General features: G+C 43.9%; 1 protein-coding gene across 2 annotated transcripts in view; it reads right to left on the bottom strand.

Moving 5' to 3' along the window:
* Positions 1-565: 565 nt before the first annotated feature.
* The window catches only part of Il2ra (interleukin 2 receptor subunit alpha), a 41,650-nt gene continuing 22,059 nt past the window's right edge, over positions 566-20,156 (bottom strand). The window contains exons 2-8 of one of the 2 annotated variants that reach the window (XM_048461089.3): positions 14,400-14,576; positions 12,783-12,893; positions 9,009-9,224; positions 7,843-7,899; positions 6,477-6,548; positions 5,074-5,140; positions 566-2,711 (exon numbers count right to left, since the gene is read on the bottom strand). In XM_048461089.3, the coding sequence (XP_048317046.3) occupies positions 2,687-2,711; positions 5,074-5,140; positions 6,477-6,548; positions 7,843-7,899; positions 9,009-9,224; positions 12,783-12,893; positions 14,400-14,576 (725 nt within the window). In that variant the 3' untranslated portion in view covers positions 566-2,686. The remainder of the gene's footprint in view (positions 2,712-5,073; positions 5,141-6,476; positions 6,549-7,842; positions 7,900-9,008; positions 9,225-12,782; positions 12,894-14,399; positions 14,577-20,156) is intronic. The other variant, XM_048461090.3, reaches the window with a different exon arrangement.

The raw sequence follows: 20,156 nt of genomic DNA, 5'->3' as shown, positions 1-20,156 counted from the left end.
TACACCCCACTCTTGATAATTCCAACATCTCAGCTGTACCTGAGTGTGGCTGTGCTGCTCCCATGAGCCTCTAAACTGTGTCTTGCCTTTGTCTTGGTCACCTTTTTCATCACTAGGGCAAAACAACTGACAAAGGTAACTTAGGGGAGGAGAGGTTGGCTTTGGCTCACGGTTTCAGAGGGTGCACTCCACAGTGGTGGGTAAGGTACAGGGGAGTGACTCCTCACACGGTAGCTTCATGGGAGAGCCTTGAGAAGGAGACTAGAAGCACGGCTGAACTGTGACCCTCAAAGGTCACCTCCAAAAGCCTGTCTCCACGAGCAAGGCCTCACCTCTTAAAGATTGCATAACCCAAACAGCTCTGTTAGCTAATGTTGGAACATATGAGCCTGTTGAGGACATTTCCAATTCAAACCATACCATCTTTTGAGCAGAATTTGTCAGACCCTTTTTGTGTTATTAAAAATTATTAAAATCATTAAAAACTCCTGAGCATTCCAAAAAGCTTTCTTAATGTAAATGAGTTGCTATCAATAATAGTCATCTTTAAAAACTAAAACCAAGAAAAATTTAAAACATCATTTATTAATTATTTTACAAACAACAAGATAAATTCCTTATACATTAACACCAGAGTGATGACAACATCACACATGTAGATTCTAGAAAATTCCACCACACACTTGTGAAGGAGAGTAGAATAGTTAAACAATATCTTAGTATTATCAAGAAAAAAAATGTTATTATCTCCATCTCCCATAATGAGCAAGGACAGTGCAATTCAATTTATTGGACTGAAGAGATGGCTCAGTGATTAAGAGCACAGGCTCCTCTTTCAGAGGACAGGGGTTCAGTTCCCAGAACCTACATGGCAGCTCATGACCAGCTGTTCCAGGGGACCCAACATCTTCTTCTGGCCTCTCAGGGCACCAGGCACACATGTGGTAAACAGATGTACATTAAAATTTTAATTTTATGCAAGTAAGATTGTTTCTATGGAAAGGGTGGCGGTTGAGGCACAGTTTTTGCTGTGTAGGTCAAGCTGACCTCACACTTGCTGTGATCCTCCTGCCTCAGCCTCCTGAGTGCTGGACTTATAAACTACAGCTCTTTAGAAAGGTTTTAACATTTCTTTTCTTTTTTAAAATCAGTGATTTGAGATTCTACTTAACTTTTCTTTTCCCAAAAAAAAGTATATTTTGGAAAGGGGTGGGACCAAAGAGGAAAATTCTGGTTTATACTTGGTCATCATAAAGACCAAAAAGGGCTCTGTCTGACATTTGACTTCCTGTAACATTTTCCAGTTGTTTCAGAAATGAAAACTGATAGCTTAAGTTTCTTGTGAATCCCCCAATCACTGTTAGGTTTGAACATCTGGCTCAACTCACTTGAGAGGAAATCTTACAAGAAGAGATTGAACAAGAATGTTCTCGGGGACCTGCGCACCAGAACCTAGCTGCTTTTGGTAGCAAGAGAAGGCGAGAGCACACAGGGATAGCCCGGTGGCTCGCAGAGTGTGGTCTAGAGATCAACATCAAGGCACCACCCAGGAACTTGTGAGAAAACCAAATTCCACACTTACTGACTCAGACTGGACTGGCCCAGCAGTCCATTTCCTAAGGCTTCCTGGTGACTCTGAATTGGGAGATTTTGGAGGGGAATTATTTGAGGATGGCTGGGCTATCCAGTCTACACTTAATCTTTGGTATAATCACCTCCTCTGCTTCCTTATTTCTTTTCTCCCTTCCATAAACATAGAAAGGATTCCTTGCTTCTCAGTGTTTTCATGACGTGTACCAGGTCTGCATCGACAGGCATCAACAACGCAGGCTAAATTTAGAGTGCAGCTGAAGACAGTCCCAAAGAAACCAGCTCTTAGAGTGGCCAATTAGGAAAGCATTAGATAAGTATGATTCATGTCCCAGGACCTAGCCTTCTGCTCCTGACGTTGACCCTAGACGCGGGCTGCCGAACATTGACCCTCCACAGATCCCCCACAACTTGACCCCTGGCTTTGGTATTATTCAAAAACTGCTCTTCCAAAGCTTCTGTTCTTTAGAAATTCAAAACGGAAGCCTCAACAGGAAGAAGACTGGCTCCCTTCTAGGACTGAGAGAACAACTTACGGAGTCCTAGTTTCCAGTCCCAGTCTAAGGCTGATCAGTAGGTGATGACGTCAGAAGAGTCAGTGAGGCAACCAGAGGTTGGTGAAGGAGCCACCTGATTAGGATGAGCTTGTGAGAGCAGGGAGGGGGGCGCAGGGGAGGAGGAAGAGGAAGGAGGATGAGGAAGAATGAGGGAGGATGAGAAAGAGTATTTACATTAGTGCTAGGCTTTACGTAGACTTTCCAAACTGGGAAATTATAATGAAGTCACCCAAGCTACTTTTTCTATATTCTGTATGGCATGAAAAGTGTCCACGCCACTAGCTTCATCACATATGTCCACGACAACAGAACACACCGAGTGCTGTGGGGTCCTCTCTCCCATTCTTCAATGGCAACGCCCAGTTTAGTGATGGGGTTGCAGTTTCCTAATGTGCGGTTATAGCCTGTGACTTCAGAACTTTCTAGAACCCAAAGGATCAACAGGAGACACCTGTTGAATGAGTGTTTGACTTCTTTGATTGTGCTTGAGCTTCATGATTCCCATCAGCCTCTCCTGGCTTCCGACTGCTCCGAGTTTTCTAGATGGTTCTTCTATTCTTCTTCCTAGAAGATTAACTCAGTCACAGCCATGTGTATCACACACAGTACGACATGGTCCCCACCCAAACACACGTGAACTGAACAGTCTTCCACTCTAACGCTGAGATTCCAAGTTTGAATTTCACCTCAGGATCTTGCTACCTTCCTACCTGATGAAGCCCAGCCTCAAGACATCCCCATCCCTCTACCTTTCACACATATGCGGTGTCAAGTGCCCTAGGCTCACCAAAAAAAAAAAGAAAAAGAAAAAAAAACTAACGTTAAAAAAACATAAAAAGAGAGGAAAATATTCACAAAACCAAACAGTTCAAAGGGCTGGGTGGTAGCTGAATAGAACATTTGTCTGGCATGCTCAAGGCCTTGGATTCAACTCCCAAAAATTTAACCAACGTAAGCCAGCTATTGCACATCCTAGCTCCTAGTAATAGTTCCAAAACAACCAAAATAACTGGCCAAGATCATATTTTTTTCAGTAATTCAGAGGTAGGATTTCCAGTTGGCCACAAGAGGGCACCATCAGGCGAATTAGGTCAGGCACAGGGTCTTGTGATGTAGTCCCAGGCTGGACTCCTCAGGGCTGGGATCTCAGGTTTGTGCCACAACACCCCTAGAGGTAAGGTTTTTATGTCTGGGTTTTGTTTATTTGCTTGCTTTGTTTGTTTTTTTTTTTCTATCAAGTTCTTTGACCAGAGGGGTCATATTATGATTATATTTCAGTTTCCCTGATGGTTCCCTTCCGTTCAGTTAAGTGTGGTGGTTTTTACACACTTCCTTACTTCCCATCATGACCGTTCTAAACTATTACCGCTCGCAAAGAGCCTATTCTCTGGTTCTGAGTGTTTGGGTCTTCAAGCTCCCAAATGAAAAGGCTGTTGCCAGATAGCTGCTCATCCTGAGCAGGGAGAAGGTCTAACATGTACTGAGGCCCCTAGACTGCCAGGTATATGACATCATGCTTCATTCTCATAACCCCAAGAGACCACCTTAAGGAAATGAGTAGATTGCTAAGGCTATGAATAGTTCCTAGAACAACAACCTCTGGGGTGCTGTAGGAACTTCTTCAGCCAGTAGCCTTTAAGTTACCAGCCCAGAGTAGGCCAGAGGAACAACTTGAGAATGGAAGGAACTGGATTCCCACCTATCTACCTTATGGCTATGTTATTAAAGGATTTAAGAGTATCTGGGTTGGCCAGAACCTGCTTTGGCAGAAGGGGCACACCCTTCACATTTGAGACTGGGATGCTTAGTTTTAATTGCCCATTTAACACAACCCAAAATTCCTGGAAGGGAATTGCTCAATGAGGGGTTACCTAGACAAGGTTCCCTATGGACATGTCTGTAGAAGATGTCTCCACGATGTTAATTGATCTGGGAAGGCCCAGCCTAAACCCACCCGTGGGGTTGGGTCCCAGACTGTATAAACAAAGAGAAAATGAGCTGGGCATGAGTGTGTATGCGTGAATCCATTGCTCTCTGCTTTTGGTTGTGGGTGTGAGATGAGAAACCACTTCAAGTTCTGGCCACCTTAACTCCCACACAACGATGGACTACAACCAGGAACTGCGAATCAAATGAACCCTCTGTCCCTTCCGTTGCTTTTGCCTGGGTATGTTATCACACCCACAGGAAACGAAACTAAGACAGGGACAGGATATCTCACCCAGTTGACCCTAATGAGGACAGATTGGCTTTTCTCAAGATGGTTTTACATTCTTACCTCCTTTTAAAAAACAATTTAGTTTTTTGCTATGTGATCTCATGTACCCCAGGACGACATTGAACGTCTGATTTTCCTGCTTCTGCCTCTCAAGTGCTGGGATTATAGGTGTGCGCCACTATGCTCGATTTCTTCTGGTGCCGAGGTCAAGCCTGGGCTCTGTGAGCATGCTAGGCACTCACTCTACCAACCGGGCTACGCCCATCCATAGGCATGTTATCTTTTCATTTATTTTGAGGTCTGTCTTACTATGTAGCTGAGGTTGACATGCTATTTTCTATTCAGCCCAGACTGCTCTCAAACTCAAACTCATGATCTTCCTGCCTCCAGACTTGAGTGCAAAGATGAAGAAAATGTGCCAGCATGCCCATCCTCTCCATCCTTGTGTGTGTGTGTGTGTGCATTCATGTGCAACTGTGCATATAAGCGCCATCCCATCTAGTTTTTGTTTGTTTGGTTTTGTTTTGTGTTTTACAAAGCTTTTCCCCCAAAGATGGTACTCAAGTGTTCCTGCTTGCACGGCAAACCCTTTACTGAGGGGTGTGTCTTCCCAGGCTGCCAGCTGAGTTCAGGCTCTGGGCAGTGTTTATGCTGCCAGGACAGGGACCAGACATTGGGGGTACTTAGTTCTTACAGCGTCAGACTCACCATCTACGTCGCCAGGTGAGCCCACTCAGAAGAAGGATGCTGATGAGCAGGAAGACACAGCCAGCCACTATCAAAAGAGAGGGAGTTTAGGTTGAGCACTGGGGCCATGCTTGGGGGGGGGGGTTGTGGGTGTAAAGGAACTGGATCCATAGGGTGGGTGAGAAAATTCCGTAGGTGAGCAAGGACCTCCTGCACAGCTGAGGCCTACAACATCTTTTTTCTATAGGAAAGGGGCTGGCCCTTGTCCTCTGGAGCAGACTGCAGCTGAAACTTGAGGGAGGCTCAGAGGACAGGCCTCACCAGCAGCTTCCTCCATGGGGGAATGTTGAAACAAGATGAGAAATCCTAAACACACTGATATCTCCTGGAGGTGTTTGCACTCCCCAAATGCTGACTTGTGAAGGTTCCAGATTCTGTCATTTTTTTCAGTGGTCCAGGTAGCATGTTCTTACCTCCTGCCAGGAACAGCTGAGGTGCTTACGGACAATTTTATTTCTCTCTATGGGTCTTGACTTTGTCAAGTTTGGGGGCATTGTGCTTGAAGATGTATGTGAGAGAAACTGGTTTAGGGTTCTTTAAGGTTTAACTCTTGGGATGCTCTTGGTTTGTTTTGATTGACAGGATCTAGAGTCACTTTAGAGACAAAACTCTGGGCATATCTTGTGAGATTATCTAGATTAGGTTAGCTGAGGTAGGGAGACCTATTCTAAAAGTGGACAGCTCCATTCCATGGGCTGGGGTCTTAGACTCCATGGAAAGGAAAGTGAACTGAGTAAAACATTTCTCTCTCTCTCCCTCTCCCTCCCTCCCTCTCTCTCTCTCTCGCTCTCTCTCTCCCTCTCTCTCTCCCTCCTTCCTTCCCTCCCTCTCTCCCTCCCTGCCTCTCTCTCTCTCTCTCTCCCCTCCCCCACTCCATCCCCCCTCTCTCGCTTTTATTTCTTGAGACAGGATCTCATTGTTTAGTCCTGGCTCTTCTGGAACTTACTCTGTAGACTAGGCTGGCCTCAAACTCACAGAGATCTGCCTGTCTCTGCTTTCTGAGTGCTGGGATTAAAGGCATGCACCACTATAGGCAGTCTTTCTGTTTCTTAACCGCAGATGCAAAGTGACCAGTTGCCATGCATCCCCACGGTGATGGGCTGGATCCTGGAGCTGTTCGTCAGAACGAGCCCTCCTTTCCTTCAGTTTGTTTCATCAGACATTTGGTCAAAGCAATTCCAAAGGTAGCTAATACAACTCCCAGCATAATGCAGCGAATCCACAGGGTTCTGAGTGTGTGAGCATCAAAAGTCATCTTTTCCCCTTATAAACCTCAGTGAAAGGAGGGATCATTTCAATAGGTCAGACGGCCCACATCTTGGCATGCTGCCCTATTTGTTCACACATGAAATGACCTGACCCACCTGCCAGCTGATACTCCATTGTCAGGATGAAGGTCTCCATGGTTGTCACTGCTTCTGTGAGTGGCTGCAAGTCTGTGGAGAAGAGTGACAAGGAGACACTTAGCTTATAGCAAGCTAGGCATGCATGAGGTCAGAAGAGGAAGGGCTTCTTGGATTCATCATTCTGTTGGGGGGAAAGGATATGAGTGACCAGGTGAGCAGGGCCTGTCTGGAAACCTCAACCTCAGTTATGTGGTTTCTCCTTCGGACACTTCCATTAGACTGTTTGTGTGTGTAGTAGGTGTACACATTCGTGTGTGTGTGCATGTGTGTGTGTGTGTGTGCAAGTTCCCGTGCACATGTACCTGTGGAGGCCAGAGGTCAACATCAGATGTCTTTCTTAATTGATCATCTTTTTTCTTTGAGACAGGGTCTCTTACTGAACCTGAACCTCATTGGTTCAGCTAAACTAGATGATGACGACAAACCCCTGAGATTATAGCCAACTACTGCCATATGCAACTCTCCACACTTTGAACATGGTTTCTGGGGGATCAAACTCAGTTACTTATGCTTTACTGTGAAGGCCCAAAAATGTGAGCCTATTTCCACCTTGTTGAAGGTGAGAGAGTTTGAGGTTGCTCAAAATTGTTGACAACAGCTAGGGCTACACTTCCTGATCAAGGATGTGGCTATTTGGTTCTTTTGACATTAAGATGGCCCATACAGGTAGATCCACTCCACGCTGACCAATGGTCAGGAAATTTAAACATACTTCTCCTTCTTTTGAAATAGGAAGCTTGACCTTGGGAGTGACTGCCTTCAGGATACTTGGTCTAGGGTGGGTTCACTGCCTAAACAACAAAATGATTTTCTCATGGGTTAATTGCTTGATGGCTCAAAGTATTGAAGCAAATAATTATTCTAGTTTCCCTTTGTATCATGTTAAAGAAGTCTTTTGTCTTCTTTCCCCTGTGTATTGGCGTATAAAAGTGTATGGAAAACTAAACGTGGTGGATGTCAGTATTCACTGGAACTCTCTCCCGGTACTATTCTATGTTTTCTGTTTAATTATTTTCATTCACATCTTTGTCCTCTTTACTGATTTTTCTGATCCCCATGTCCCTACCCTGGTAAGTGGTATCTCTGTTGAAGCTGGTCTCCAGCACTTTACACTTACAAGGTAAGCACCTTACCAGCTGAGTCATTGTCCCAGCCTGCCTTGCATTGATTGTGTTGCTATGGCCATGTTCTTGCTTTGGAGAACAGGAAGATAGCAAGGCCCAGTTTCCCCTCCTCATCTTATTCATTGCTGGAGAAGCTTGCATAGCCACTGCCTGCCCTTGCCTGATGGCCAAATGTCTGTTCTCGGAAGCTCTCTCCTTACCTGTAGTGGTGATGGGACAGGAAGTCTCACTCTCGGGAAAAGGAGAGTCTTCACGGGCTGCAGAAGACAAAAACCAATGAATTTGTAACCTAAGATGGAGCTATGAAACCATACTGTCTCCCTCCACCTGCCTTCTGCTTCTGGTCCCAGAAATACCTGCTAAGGCAGGGCACAGATCCACATCAGCAGCACTGCACACAGTGAAGGCCATAGTAGAGCATATAAGGGGGACTCTAACCCTGACAGTGATTATCTATGGAACTGTGAGGAGGTCTTTCTCTCTAGCCTTCCTACTCAGTCCTGGATTCCATCTTTGACTTGGAAATAGGTCAAAATCACATGCACACACACTTGCGTGTGCACACACACCATCACCACATGTAGCTAAATAGAGCTTTTAGTTCTTTTGTGATCAGTGACCCAGTATGTGGGTCACTTATGTCTAGTTGTCTAATGTCATTATGTCATATTGTCTACGTCAACATGACGTAGGTTAGACTCATTGGTGCTCAAGGGAGCTTCAGTTGAGAAAATGTTGCCATAAGGCTGGGCTGTAGGCAAGCCTAAAGAGCATTTTCTTAAATAATGATTCATGGGGGAGGACCCAGCTTTCCCAAAGTCCCAAAGCAGAGAGGAGTCTCACCTTGGCTGAGATGGAGAAAAGAATGGGACAGATACAAGAAAGGAACAACTAAAAAGGCTGGAAGGGGGGCAGCAGACCAGATCCCCAACAGAGACCAGACCTTAGTTTCACTTCACTAGAATGGGACAGAGTTGAGCAAGCAGGTCTCACGAAAATCGCAATTTATGGGTGACCATCAGCAATCACCCCCACAAGCCCTTCTGCTGGCTCAGCAGGCTCCAAAAGCCCTTCTGCTAGCTCAGCAGATGCCCCCAGACTTCTGCAGGCTCAAGATAGCTTTCCCTACCCCACTGCTGGAAGGTCCCTAACCACTAGGACCTCCCACCAATCAGCCCCCATACTAATCTTTCCTCCACCAATCAACCCAGGTTCTCTCTGGAATTCCCCTAACTCTGCTTAAAAGGAGCTTGTGACCTCCTTTGGGGGTCTCCAAGTGCCACCCCTAACACTGGAATTACAAAGCGCTCTCTTTATGGGTGTTGGTCTTCTTTGGGGGCTTCTCTCAAACCCTAACACAACGTACCTGGAAACTGATGGTGCTCTCTTTCGTCTACACATGTGAGCTGGGGCTGCGTCCATCCCGTCTTCCCACACATCATTTTGCAGATGCTCACAGCAGGACCTCTCTGTAGGGCCTTGTATCCTTGAATGCACTCGTAGTGAACTCTCTGTCCTACCATGAAATGATAGATTCTCTTAGTATCTTCATGTTCCCATGGAGGGGGCTCCCCGCAGTGACCTGGAAGAGAACAATAATTCTGAAGGCAAGTTTGGGAAGGCGTAGGGAGTGCCTCTAGGCTGCTGCTTGTACCCAGAGTGACTCTGTTCCCTAGAAACTGGACCTTGGTTCTTACTCTTTTGTTTCACTCTCTCACTGAACCTACAACTATTGAAAGCATCTGGGGCAGAGGGGGTAGGAAGGTAGGCATTGTAGGAAGGCATGGAACCCAGTGTTGTGCAGCTATTTCCTCAGAGTTGAAATTTTCTCTCTTGGAAGGAGGCTTCTTAGGACTCAGAAAAATAAACAAAGTACACAGGTCTCAGAAAACTCACTGGTCTCAGGAAACTCACCACCCCCCTGCCCAAAGTTACATAAGTGGTAACAAGGATGGAGGGGATTCTCAGTTGTTGGAGCTCTCAGCCAATCCTGCAAAAATCCCCAGGGATGCAACTTCCATGGGTTGTCATCCATGCTGGGGTGGGTTTTGGGTGATGCAGCTGCATTTGAGCCATCTATGCTCCCAAGAGTAAAGCCAGTAAATTCGTTGGTCCATTACATCATACTTGGATATAATTGTTTCTCCATCTGGTGAACAGATGCTTGCTCATGTCTTCCCATGAAAAGTCCCACAGGGCCCTGTCACTCCTGCAAGGGTCTCAGAGTTGAGTAGGTAAGAAAGACATAGGTTGGTGGACAGAAAATGGGTAGTGCAAGCGAAGAGTGGATGCTTGCCAGGGGCACGGGGGAAGGAGATTTTTATTTGATGGCTGCTGCAAAGACCCTGAGGATTTTTGAAAAGTAGACAGGTGTAAGCGGGCGCTCAGCTGAGAGACAGTAAAGGGACAGACCGCTCTTTGCTTCCACAGAATAAGTGAAGAGGCACAAATTTAAGTAGCAGTTGGTAACCACTCTAGGACTTCACTAAGCTGACTAAGGATAGGTTAACGTCTGGAGCAGCGGAGATGCTGAGAGAATCTCAGAGAAACGAATCATGATCCTTAATTAAACCACATCTGAAGCATGACCCACATTGGCCCTGTCAGGCCTTCTAAAGACCTCCTGTGCCCAGCAACTTACACTCAATGAACTGAACCAGGCTTGGCTGAACTTTGGCCCCCGAGATCATGGGCTGTTCTGATTTAATCTGGAATTCCCCACTCACTGCCCCCCAATTCTGATCAGATGGAACTATATAGACTGTTGAACTCTGGATCATGAAATTACTCACAAGTTTGGAACCCACCAGATTTTCAAAAAAGTCTCCAACAAAACCATATAGAAACCCTCTACCCCAGTAGGAAACAGTGTTTCTGACTTCTTTGCACTTGGCATAACAGAATTGAAACTGTGTTTTGGTCTCAGAACAAAATATTATTTTAAGGTCAAGAATTATCACAATTGACAGAGCCTGTATGAATTTGATTTGTTTCTTTAGATGGAGACACAAAACTACGAGAATTCATGAACACCCATCAGCTAGAAACAGCTGGTTCTCTCTCTTTGTTGTTTGGGGGTGAAGAGGGAATCATACAGTTTGGGTTGGCTTTGAACTTCTGATCCTCTTGCTTCTGCTCCCCAAATGCCAGGATAACAGGTATGTACAACTAACTGTTCCTGGTTCAGCTGATTGTCTCTTGAGTAATTTAAAGATTGACCTTTCAACAACTGTAGAGGTTGGCACCAGTTAGCAGGAAAGCAGAGCAAACATCAAATGCATTTGGAAACACCACTTTAGGACGGAACTGGAAGAGGAAAGGGACTAAAACCATGACATTGCAATATTGATTCTTGATTGGCCTTTCTCTCACACACACACACCCAGTATTGGATGCTGTGAGTCGTTTTTAAATCATTAAAAATAATCCCTCAGGGCCAGGCGGTGGCAGCATACACCTTTAATCCCAGCATTTGGGAGGCAGAGGCAGATGGATCTCAGTGAGTGTAAGGCCAGCCTGGTCTAAAAAACGAGTTCCAGGATAACCATGACTGTTACACAGAAAAACCCTGTCTCAAAAAACCAAAAAAAAAAATCCCTAAATAATCCCTCAGTGGAAAGTAGAAAGATTCCTCGTCGAATCTAGGGGCTAGAGGTCTTACTTTTACCCTATAATGTGACTTTAGCTAAATTGTTTAATTTCCCTGTGTCTCAGTTGATTGACTCGGCTGCAGGATTCAAATGAGATTATACATGGTATAATAAAGTTCTTTGTAAAGTTATAGCTTTATCATAAGACATAAAGGTTCTTCATATGGCCAACTGGTCCTTGCACATCTCAGTTAACCCTGGAGACTCTCTTCCTGACATCATGGTTTAATTTAAGTATTATTTCCTTTGGGAAAAGAATGGGCAGACACAGTTCCCACTCATCCACTCCTCATTAACTAGCAAATAATTGTCTGTGGATATCATTTTATAACCCTGTTCTGTAAGAAGCAAATTGTTATCAATGGTTTTGCTCAAAGTACATTGTCTTGCACTTAAGAGAATATAAGAGAATTTCTTGAGGACAGAGACCATTGTGCAAACAGAGACTGAGCTTTTGTTTCCTGACCACCAAGACCCGAATAAACAAACAAAACTATATTAATCACAACATTATTTGGCCAATTGATCAGGAATATTCATAGCTAGCTCTTACATCATAAATTAACCCTTTTCTATTAATCTATGCATTGTCATGAGGCTGTGTTCTGGCATCTTTCTCATTTGGCAGCTACATGGCATCTCCCCTACTCCACCTATCTCTCTCTCTTTGTGTTCGGATTTCCCACCTTGCTTTACTCTGCTAAGCCATTGGCCAAAACAGTTTTATTCATCAACCAATAAAAGCAACACATAAACAGAAGCTCCACATTGTACACAATTTATAAACAAGTTTCTGTCCTGTCTGGTCCCTCAGTCATTCAGTCCCAAAGAAATACACAGAGGCTTATATTAATCATAAACTGTTTTGCCTATTAGCTCAGGTTTATTATTAACTAGCTCTTACAACTTAAATTAATCCATAATTCTTATCTATGTTTAGTCATATGTCTTGGTACCTCTTCCCAGTGCAGCATTCTCATTTTGCTTTCTCTGCATCTGGCCAGTGACTGCCTCTCTGCCTTTCCTCTTCCCAGAATTCTCCTAGTCTGGTTGCCCTGCCTATACTTCCTGCCTGGCTACTGACCAATCAGAGTTTTATTAAACAAATACAAGTGACGGATCTTTACAGTGTACAGGAGCATTCTCCCACAGCATTACTGTTTATTCCACTTGACACTTCTGCAGGCAGTGCCTAGCTCACAGTTATTCCTAGCACATGCTTTTGAACCAAATTGAATCTGCAGCTGAATTCTTATGCTCCCAAGACATAGTCTATATCACCTTCAGAAAGAGTAACTTGAATGCTAAGCAGTGAGTCTGCCATCATTAGGCAATGTTGTCATCTGCATGTGTTCTGAGAGAAGGCAAACGGATTGCACTGTCTATGGAGAATAGTATTAACCTCTCCCCTTTGACTCATCCTTCCCATGTAGCCAAAGGTCAGCTCCCAGGAGCCAGCTAGAAGATGCTTGTTGAGACTCATTTCTTACCTGGAAGGTTCTCTTGATGCACAGACTGTGTTGATTTCTGCATTTCTGTGATTTGTTGCTCTTTCTGGTCTTCAGGTTTAGGTGTGACTTGCTTTCTTCTGTTGTTATTGGCTAGAGAATATGGGAGGAATGAGGCAAATAAGTTTGCAAATACCCTGAATAGAAAAAAGCTGTTTGTGCATTCCTTCACTCCAGGACATCTTTCTAGGACCCAGGAATAAATAGCCCGGTGCTGGTTTTGCAGAGATGAGCAAACAAGCCCTCTCTTGGATGGGGCCAGCACACCTAGTCTATGTGCACTGATCTCTCCATGTGCACATTCACATTCACACGCATATTGACAATGAATTCAGTACTTTCCTAGAAGAAATGCAAGATTCTCCTACTGGAAAAATCCTTGTGTACATGTGAATTAAACATAATTAAAATGGGTCTTTTCATGTTACCAGGGCTGCCGGTGTGGTACACAGCAGTGGGAACGATCTAACCCCACAACCCTCACTTAACTCCTTCACTCTCCTGCAGTGGTTCAAAGCTACTCTAAGAGCACATCTACAAAGATGTGCTCTTAAGGCAATGGTAAGAAAATGCCAGTTAGGGAGAGAAGTTGCGGATGAGAAGGCATCAGAACCCCAGCTTAGGGTAAGGGGAGATCTGTTGGAAAATGAGCTAACCAGGCATTTCAGTAGGGCAGCCATCTTTAAACTCTGTCCTCCTCACATGGTTTGACTCACTGACCCTCTCTATCCTCAGGGTTAAGAAATAAAGATGAATGACACAACAGATCAGTTATGGGACCCATTTAGGTGTCTAACAATAGAAGAGTAAATTATTAAAGCAAATGTGCTATATATGGAATTTTTCTTTAATATATGCATACATACATGTATAAACCATACACACATTTGAGTTAGGGTCTCACTCTGCTGTCCCCAGTTGGCCTGGAACTCACTATATAAACCAGGCTGGCTTCAAACTCACAGAGATCCACCTGTTTCTGACTGCTGAGTGCTGGAATTAAAGACACGTGCCACCCATCAGCTGCATGATGGGAAATTTTCAGCCACGGAGAAGAAAATGGATGCAGCTAGAGAAAGCTACCCGAGGAAACCAAAAGTTTCTAATGGGAAGGGAATAGAAGAGAGCAGGGGATATCAGGTGGGGGCAGAATATATTCATTCTACAGTGTGTACCTGTATGAAATATTCTTACGTAATACACTACTATGTGCAATGGATATATGTAACAAAGTATTTTATACATAATATATCTAATATATATATCACGTTTGCACAGTCTCACCCCCCAGAATGAAGAAGAAACTGAGTACAGAGACAGGCAGTGTGAAGGAGCATTCTAAACTCAAGGAAGAAAGAATAGAGACCAACAGCAAAGTCATAGAATCTATCAGATTGACTCAGGCTTAGCAAGCCTTGTTCTTAGAATGAGTAGACACTCAATAAATAATGATAAATGAGTGGATATCCTAGAAGCCTCTAAACTCAGTTATCCCACAGATTTGGAGACCATTATTTTATCTGTTGGTCCAAGTTAATGGAAGCTTGGCTCTGTCTCCTGTTGTCCCCTTCCCATTGAGGTTACCGAAGGGACACTTACAGTTTTTTGTGCACTGACAGTTGTTGCTCCAGGAGTTCTCTATACAAACCACATAGACCAACTCGTTTATTCTTCGGAAACCTCTCTTGCATTCACAGTTAAGGATGGTGCCATTCTTGTAGGCGAGAGCTTTGAATGTGGCATAAGCGACCTTTGGTGGGTCTTGCACACACACCTCTGCAAAGACAAGAAGGATGTTAGTGCAGGAGGTCCTAGTGTGACATGAATTTGAGGGGCAGTGACTTACTCACAAATGTCTTCTTCTGTTTAAAGGATTGGTATGTACTCCACTTTCTCAGGAAAGGAACTGAGGCTCACACTGTGGTTCTTATCCTGACTGGTTTTTATGTCAACTTGGCACTGGACAAAGTCATTTGAAAAGAGGGAACCCCAAGTGAGAAAATGTCTCCATAAGATCAGGCCGTATACAAGCCTGCAGGACATTTTCTTAATTGGTGATTGATAGGGGAAGGCCCAGCCCCATTGTATGTGATGCTGCCCTGGGCTGGTGGTTCTGGGAGTTATAAGTAAGCAGACTGAGCAAGGCACGAGGAGCAAGCCAGTGAGCAGCACCCTTCCATGTCCTCTACATCAGCTCCTGCCTCCAGGGTTCTGTCCTATTCGAGTTCCTGCCCTGACTTCCTTCAGTGATGGAAGATTCCTCCACAAGTTGCTCTTGGTCGTGGTGTTTCACCACAGCAATAGTAACCCTAACCAAGACAGCTCCTTAGAAATCTTTGTATCAGAGACGATTCCGTTTGCAATGGGTGTTGGGTACTGCATGGATGTATAAATGATCTACGTGCTGAGTATAAGAGACTGTTGAATGCTTAGCTCCTAAATGTGCCATCTGAATCTCTCCCTCCAAGTTCCAAGGCTTGGGAACATTGCAGAAAAGGGGAAGGAAACAAAGGAAGAGTGAGAGGAAGGAGTGGGGTGGTGTAGAACATTGTTTTCCGAGTGTGACCTGGGTGTGCACTCTTGAACTCCCGGCAACCGTCATTCCCTGCGCAAGATTGTGACTGTCAATATTTCATCATAAAGAGGGTAGGGGCTTGTGGGGTTCCACTCCTTCCTTATTTATAGTTGGTTAACAATTGCTGGGCTATCATGAGGTCCGCCACTGAAGACATAGAGGCAACTGATTGCTGATAGAGAGAGAGTCATTTCCCTCAGTGATGTAGTCCCTGATATGTTGCTTATGAATCTATAAAGAATCCAGTACCTATTTTCCTATAAGTAACTCTAATTAAACTCTGGTTCACCACAAAGAAAGACAAGAACAAAGAAGAGCAATCAGCTGGGAAGAGGAAGGGGATCGGTGGGAGTGGGGCCACAGAGGCTGGTGGTTGTGTACGTGAGTGTGATCAAAATACACTATATGCATGTGTGGGGGTATCACAATGAAAACTATTCTATATGTATTTAGTGTATGCTGATAAAATGAAAAGGATAAATATTTGTGTCAGATACGCTGTAGCAGTGGAAGAATTTTGTTCCTCCACAGTATAAAATAAGCACTACAGAAGGAATAAGCAGAAATAAGTAGAGTTCTATTCTGAAGACACTTAACGCCTAGCAAATACAGAAGAGAGGGAAGGCAAGACAAGTCAAAGCTTCTAGACAGATCTGGTGTCCGTGCATGGACACCAGAAACAGGTCATGTTTTTGAGACAAGTCTTCTCGTGTAGCCCAAACTGGCCTCAAATTCATTATGTAGCTGAGAATAACCTTGAACTCCTATCATCCTGCTTCCGTTCCTGAGTGCTGGGATTGCAGGTGCATGTCGCTACAGCTAGCTCTCAACACCCAACTCTTGAGAAGGAAAAGTGACCTTGGTCTAACCAGAATATCAGTCCATCGCAACAAGTTCTTCTGAGAAGAGATTTGGTGACTAGGACTATGCCACAGCCAGCACAAGGGATGGAGTAACCATAAGGGGAGAAAATGCGGGGAAAGCAGGAGACTGTTGTGGGAGGAGCCACTCCATCCAGGGGAGCACACTGAGGCTGAACTCAGCAGGAGACTGTCACAGGAGCAAACCACTCCATCCAGGGGAGCACCTGCTGTCTATACCAGATGGTTGGTTATCATGAAGGTTGGTTTGAGGTGTCTATTTGAATGCTCTAATGGATGCCTAGAGAATTCAAAGCATAGTTCTGGGTGTATCTGTATGCACATTACCAGAGAAGGTTGATTGTGAGTTGGCAAAGTAAAAGAGAAAAGACCATCTTCTGCGATGTCACCCAGCAGTCAGCCAGGAATGTGACAGGGACAGAAAGTAGAGGCAATGAAGTGTGCTGTCACCCTTCCTGGTCTTCTCTCTCTCCCTCCCTCCCCCCCATTCTCTCTTGTAGTTTGAATGAGAATGGCACCCCATGGGTTCATATATTTGAATGTTTGGTCCCCATTTGAGAAGGATGAACCATGGGACAGACAGCAGCTCGGTGACATGTACTTTACACACTGAGTCATCTTGCCAGCCCATTTTCTGGGATCCAAAGACAAACATTTACTTACAGATCCAAGATGTTTCTTGCTCCAGACAGAATAAAGACAAACAGATCAGCGTTCATTCATTGTGAAGCCACCAAACCCCTAGTGTCTGAAAGCAGCCGGAGGAAAAGGCCACACGTCTAGGTGGACAATGAATGGTGACTGACTTTGCCACATAAACAAAGGGAGCCAGAAAATAACGGAGGAACAAAGCCAGCCTTCAAACAGACAGACAGCCCATCAGCTCAGTATCCTGATTAGAAATGATATCCTTCAACAATGAAGGTGTGGTTAGCTCATTCCCAGGTAAAAGAAAGTTCACAGATTCCCGCTAGCACACTTGCATTGATGTTAAAGTAGAAAAAAAAAAAAAGTTAAGGACAAAATTTCAAGCTGCAGAGAAACGATACTAGTCAGAAATAGAAACCTACTGGGAACAAGGAAGGGCGTGAGGGAATAACTGTGCATATGAAAATGCCATCTTTTTCACTGAAAGGAATGTTTGAAATAAAAATAATAACATTGTATGGTAGGTCTTTTGTTTATCTTAATTATGTGTGTTGAGGCAGGGAAGGGCTTCTGAGTGCAATGCCCTTGGAGACCAGAAGAGGGTGTCAGCTCTCTAGAGTCCTGGGTGACTGTGAGCTGCACAATGTGGGTGACAGGAACTGAACTCAGATCTTCTAGGAGAGCAGTATGCATTCTTATTCACTGAGCCATCTTGCTGGTGCCTACGTGGTAGATCTTACCACCTATGTAAATGTGAAACATATGTCAACTGTAGAAAGAAGGTTGAGGTTAACAGGCCTTTAGCTTTTTAAGTTATTCTAGTCTGTCTGAAATGGTACAATATTAACTAAATAGAGCATGGAAAATTAAGAACGCACAGTGAATGTCCCGGGTAATGGGTCAAATAATGAAATACTACAGGGAGCATGCATAAAAAGGTAATTGAATAAATTAAGCAGAATATTCCAATGTGTATTGAATCTGTATTTGAGTAGCTAAAATGAAGAATAAAGAAATAAGAATGCAAATGGAGCAGTCAGGAAAGAGCGAGAAGGCAGATGTGAAGGTGAAGCCATTACAGTGGCTAAACACAAATGAGCAAAGTTTCTAATGTAGAAAGCTTTCAGACTGCAACACACATCAGGACTCAGTTACATGCTGTCCATGCAAGAACATTCTTAAATACAAAACCCACAATAAACTGAGAATAAAAGAGTAGAAAAATACATGCAGAGGTTAGCGTAAGAAAGCTGATGTGGCCGTTACTACCAGAAAGTAGTCTCGTGAGAAAGGGCATTACTCACAGCTGGAATGCTTCTTTCCAAGAAAGTACCAAGAATTCTACACAAGGGCATTTGTAAGTCAGCAGGCATGACAATCTCAAACTAGTCATTTGTGTATATGGACTCAATTAGACAAAACCTATCATCAACTGAATTTACACATCAAAACCATAAAATATTCATGAAAAAATTCACCCAAGCCTCCAGGAAGACCAGTTTGAAAACTGTCACATTGTTGAGATAGATTTCAGGAGAAGTAAATAGAGAAATTATGAGTTTTTTTTTATTTAAGAGTAAATTATAAATTGGAAGATTGATTTCTTTTTCCCTTTTGGTTTTTGGAGACAGAGTTTCTCTGTGTACTCCTTCCTGGCTGTCCCTGGAACTCGCTCTGTAGAACAGACTGACCTCAAACTCAGAGATCTGTCTGCCTCTACCTCCCGAGTGCCGGGATTAAAGGTGTACGCCACCACTACCCGGCTTAGAAGGCTGGTTTAACAGACGTGAGTCAGTCTACCTTCAACTCAATGTAATTACAATCCAAACATCCAATGTGCTTTTTAGTGAAATTGGTAAGTTGTTTTTCGAACTTCCTTGGAAGTGTCTAAGACAGTGCTAAAATAAAGTTTATGTTTGGAGACTCATACCTTCTGTTACCCAGACTGTCAGTAAAACTGGTTATCAAGACAGAAGCTATTGGGGGTGGAGAGATGGCTCAGAGGTTAAGAGCACTGGTTTAAGGTATTTAAAACAGGGCTGGAAAGATGGCTCAGCTATTAAGAGTTGGTATTCTTGCAGAGGATTTGGATTTGGTTTCCAGGACTCCCACTGTGGTTCACAACTCTTTGTGATTCCATTCCTGAGGATATGATGCTGCCCTCTGAACTCTGTGATTACCAGACATGGATATGGTGCACATATATTAATGTGGGCAAAGTACTCATAAACATAAAATAAATCTAAAAAAAAGTTAAAGAAAATATTTCAAATAAAATTTAGTATAGACCTGCACTATGGTCTAGCAATTCCACCCCAAAGTGTTTGTCTAAGAGCATTGAAGTAATGTGTACTTAGGGAGATTTTACAGTGACCTTCAGCAACCTGATTATTAGCCAAGCCAAGGAGGGGCACGGTGGTTAAACACCAATAATCTCAGATCTCAAGAAACTACAGCAGGAGAATTACGAGTTTGATGCCAGCTTGGGCTACTTAGAAAGATCTATCTCTAAAACAACAAAACCAACTCAGTAACTTATATACCTATCACTGTGAGAATAGAGTATAAACTTTTAAAAAATGCTCAAATATTTCAAAGGAATGAATTAATACCACACACAACACAGATAAATAAAAAAACTTTTATTTACTTATAAAAGTTAGACATACTGTATGATTTCACATATATGAAATTAAAAAGGAGACAAAGAGAGAGAGAGAGACAGAGTTTAAACATGGAGGAATTAGGCTAGTGGTTTCTTGTGGTGGGCGGGGATTAACTCAAAGGAGACAGTAAAACGAGCTCGGTGTTGAGTTTTTTGTGCATTTCTCAAAACTCATCAAGTTACTTCAGATCTGTGCCACAGCTTCTCTAGAAACAGTCTTTCTTACAGAACACACACACACACACACACACACACACACACACACAATCATGATCATTATGGTAAGTAAAATAAAAGAGGCCCTGCAGGTTTGGGGTCTGGAAAGATGGGTCAGCTGCTGCTCTTGATCACCCTCCATGATCATTAGGACCAGGGTTTGAACCCCAGCACCCATACAGCCAGCCAGGTGTTCCTGTAAACACCTTCAACACCAGCCCCGAGGGGTCGTCCAGACAGGACAGCTCGGGTTTACTCGCTTCCAGACTAGCTGAGAAAGCATGAGGCCTAGGTTCAGGGAGAACTCTGCCTCAAAGGAATGGGTAGAGAGTGACGGGGGGTGTTTAACAGCATCTTATGGATTTAATAAT

This window comes from Myodes glareolus, chromosome 14, assembly GCF_982192425.1.
Source record: "Myodes glareolus chromosome 14, mMyoGla1.1, whole genome shotgun sequence".
Lineage (NCBI taxonomy): Eukaryota > Metazoa > Chordata > Mammalia > Rodentia > Cricetidae > Myodes > Myodes glareolus.
Note: the sequence above shows the minus strand (reverse complement) of the source record. Positions and strands in the feature narration are given on the sequence as shown.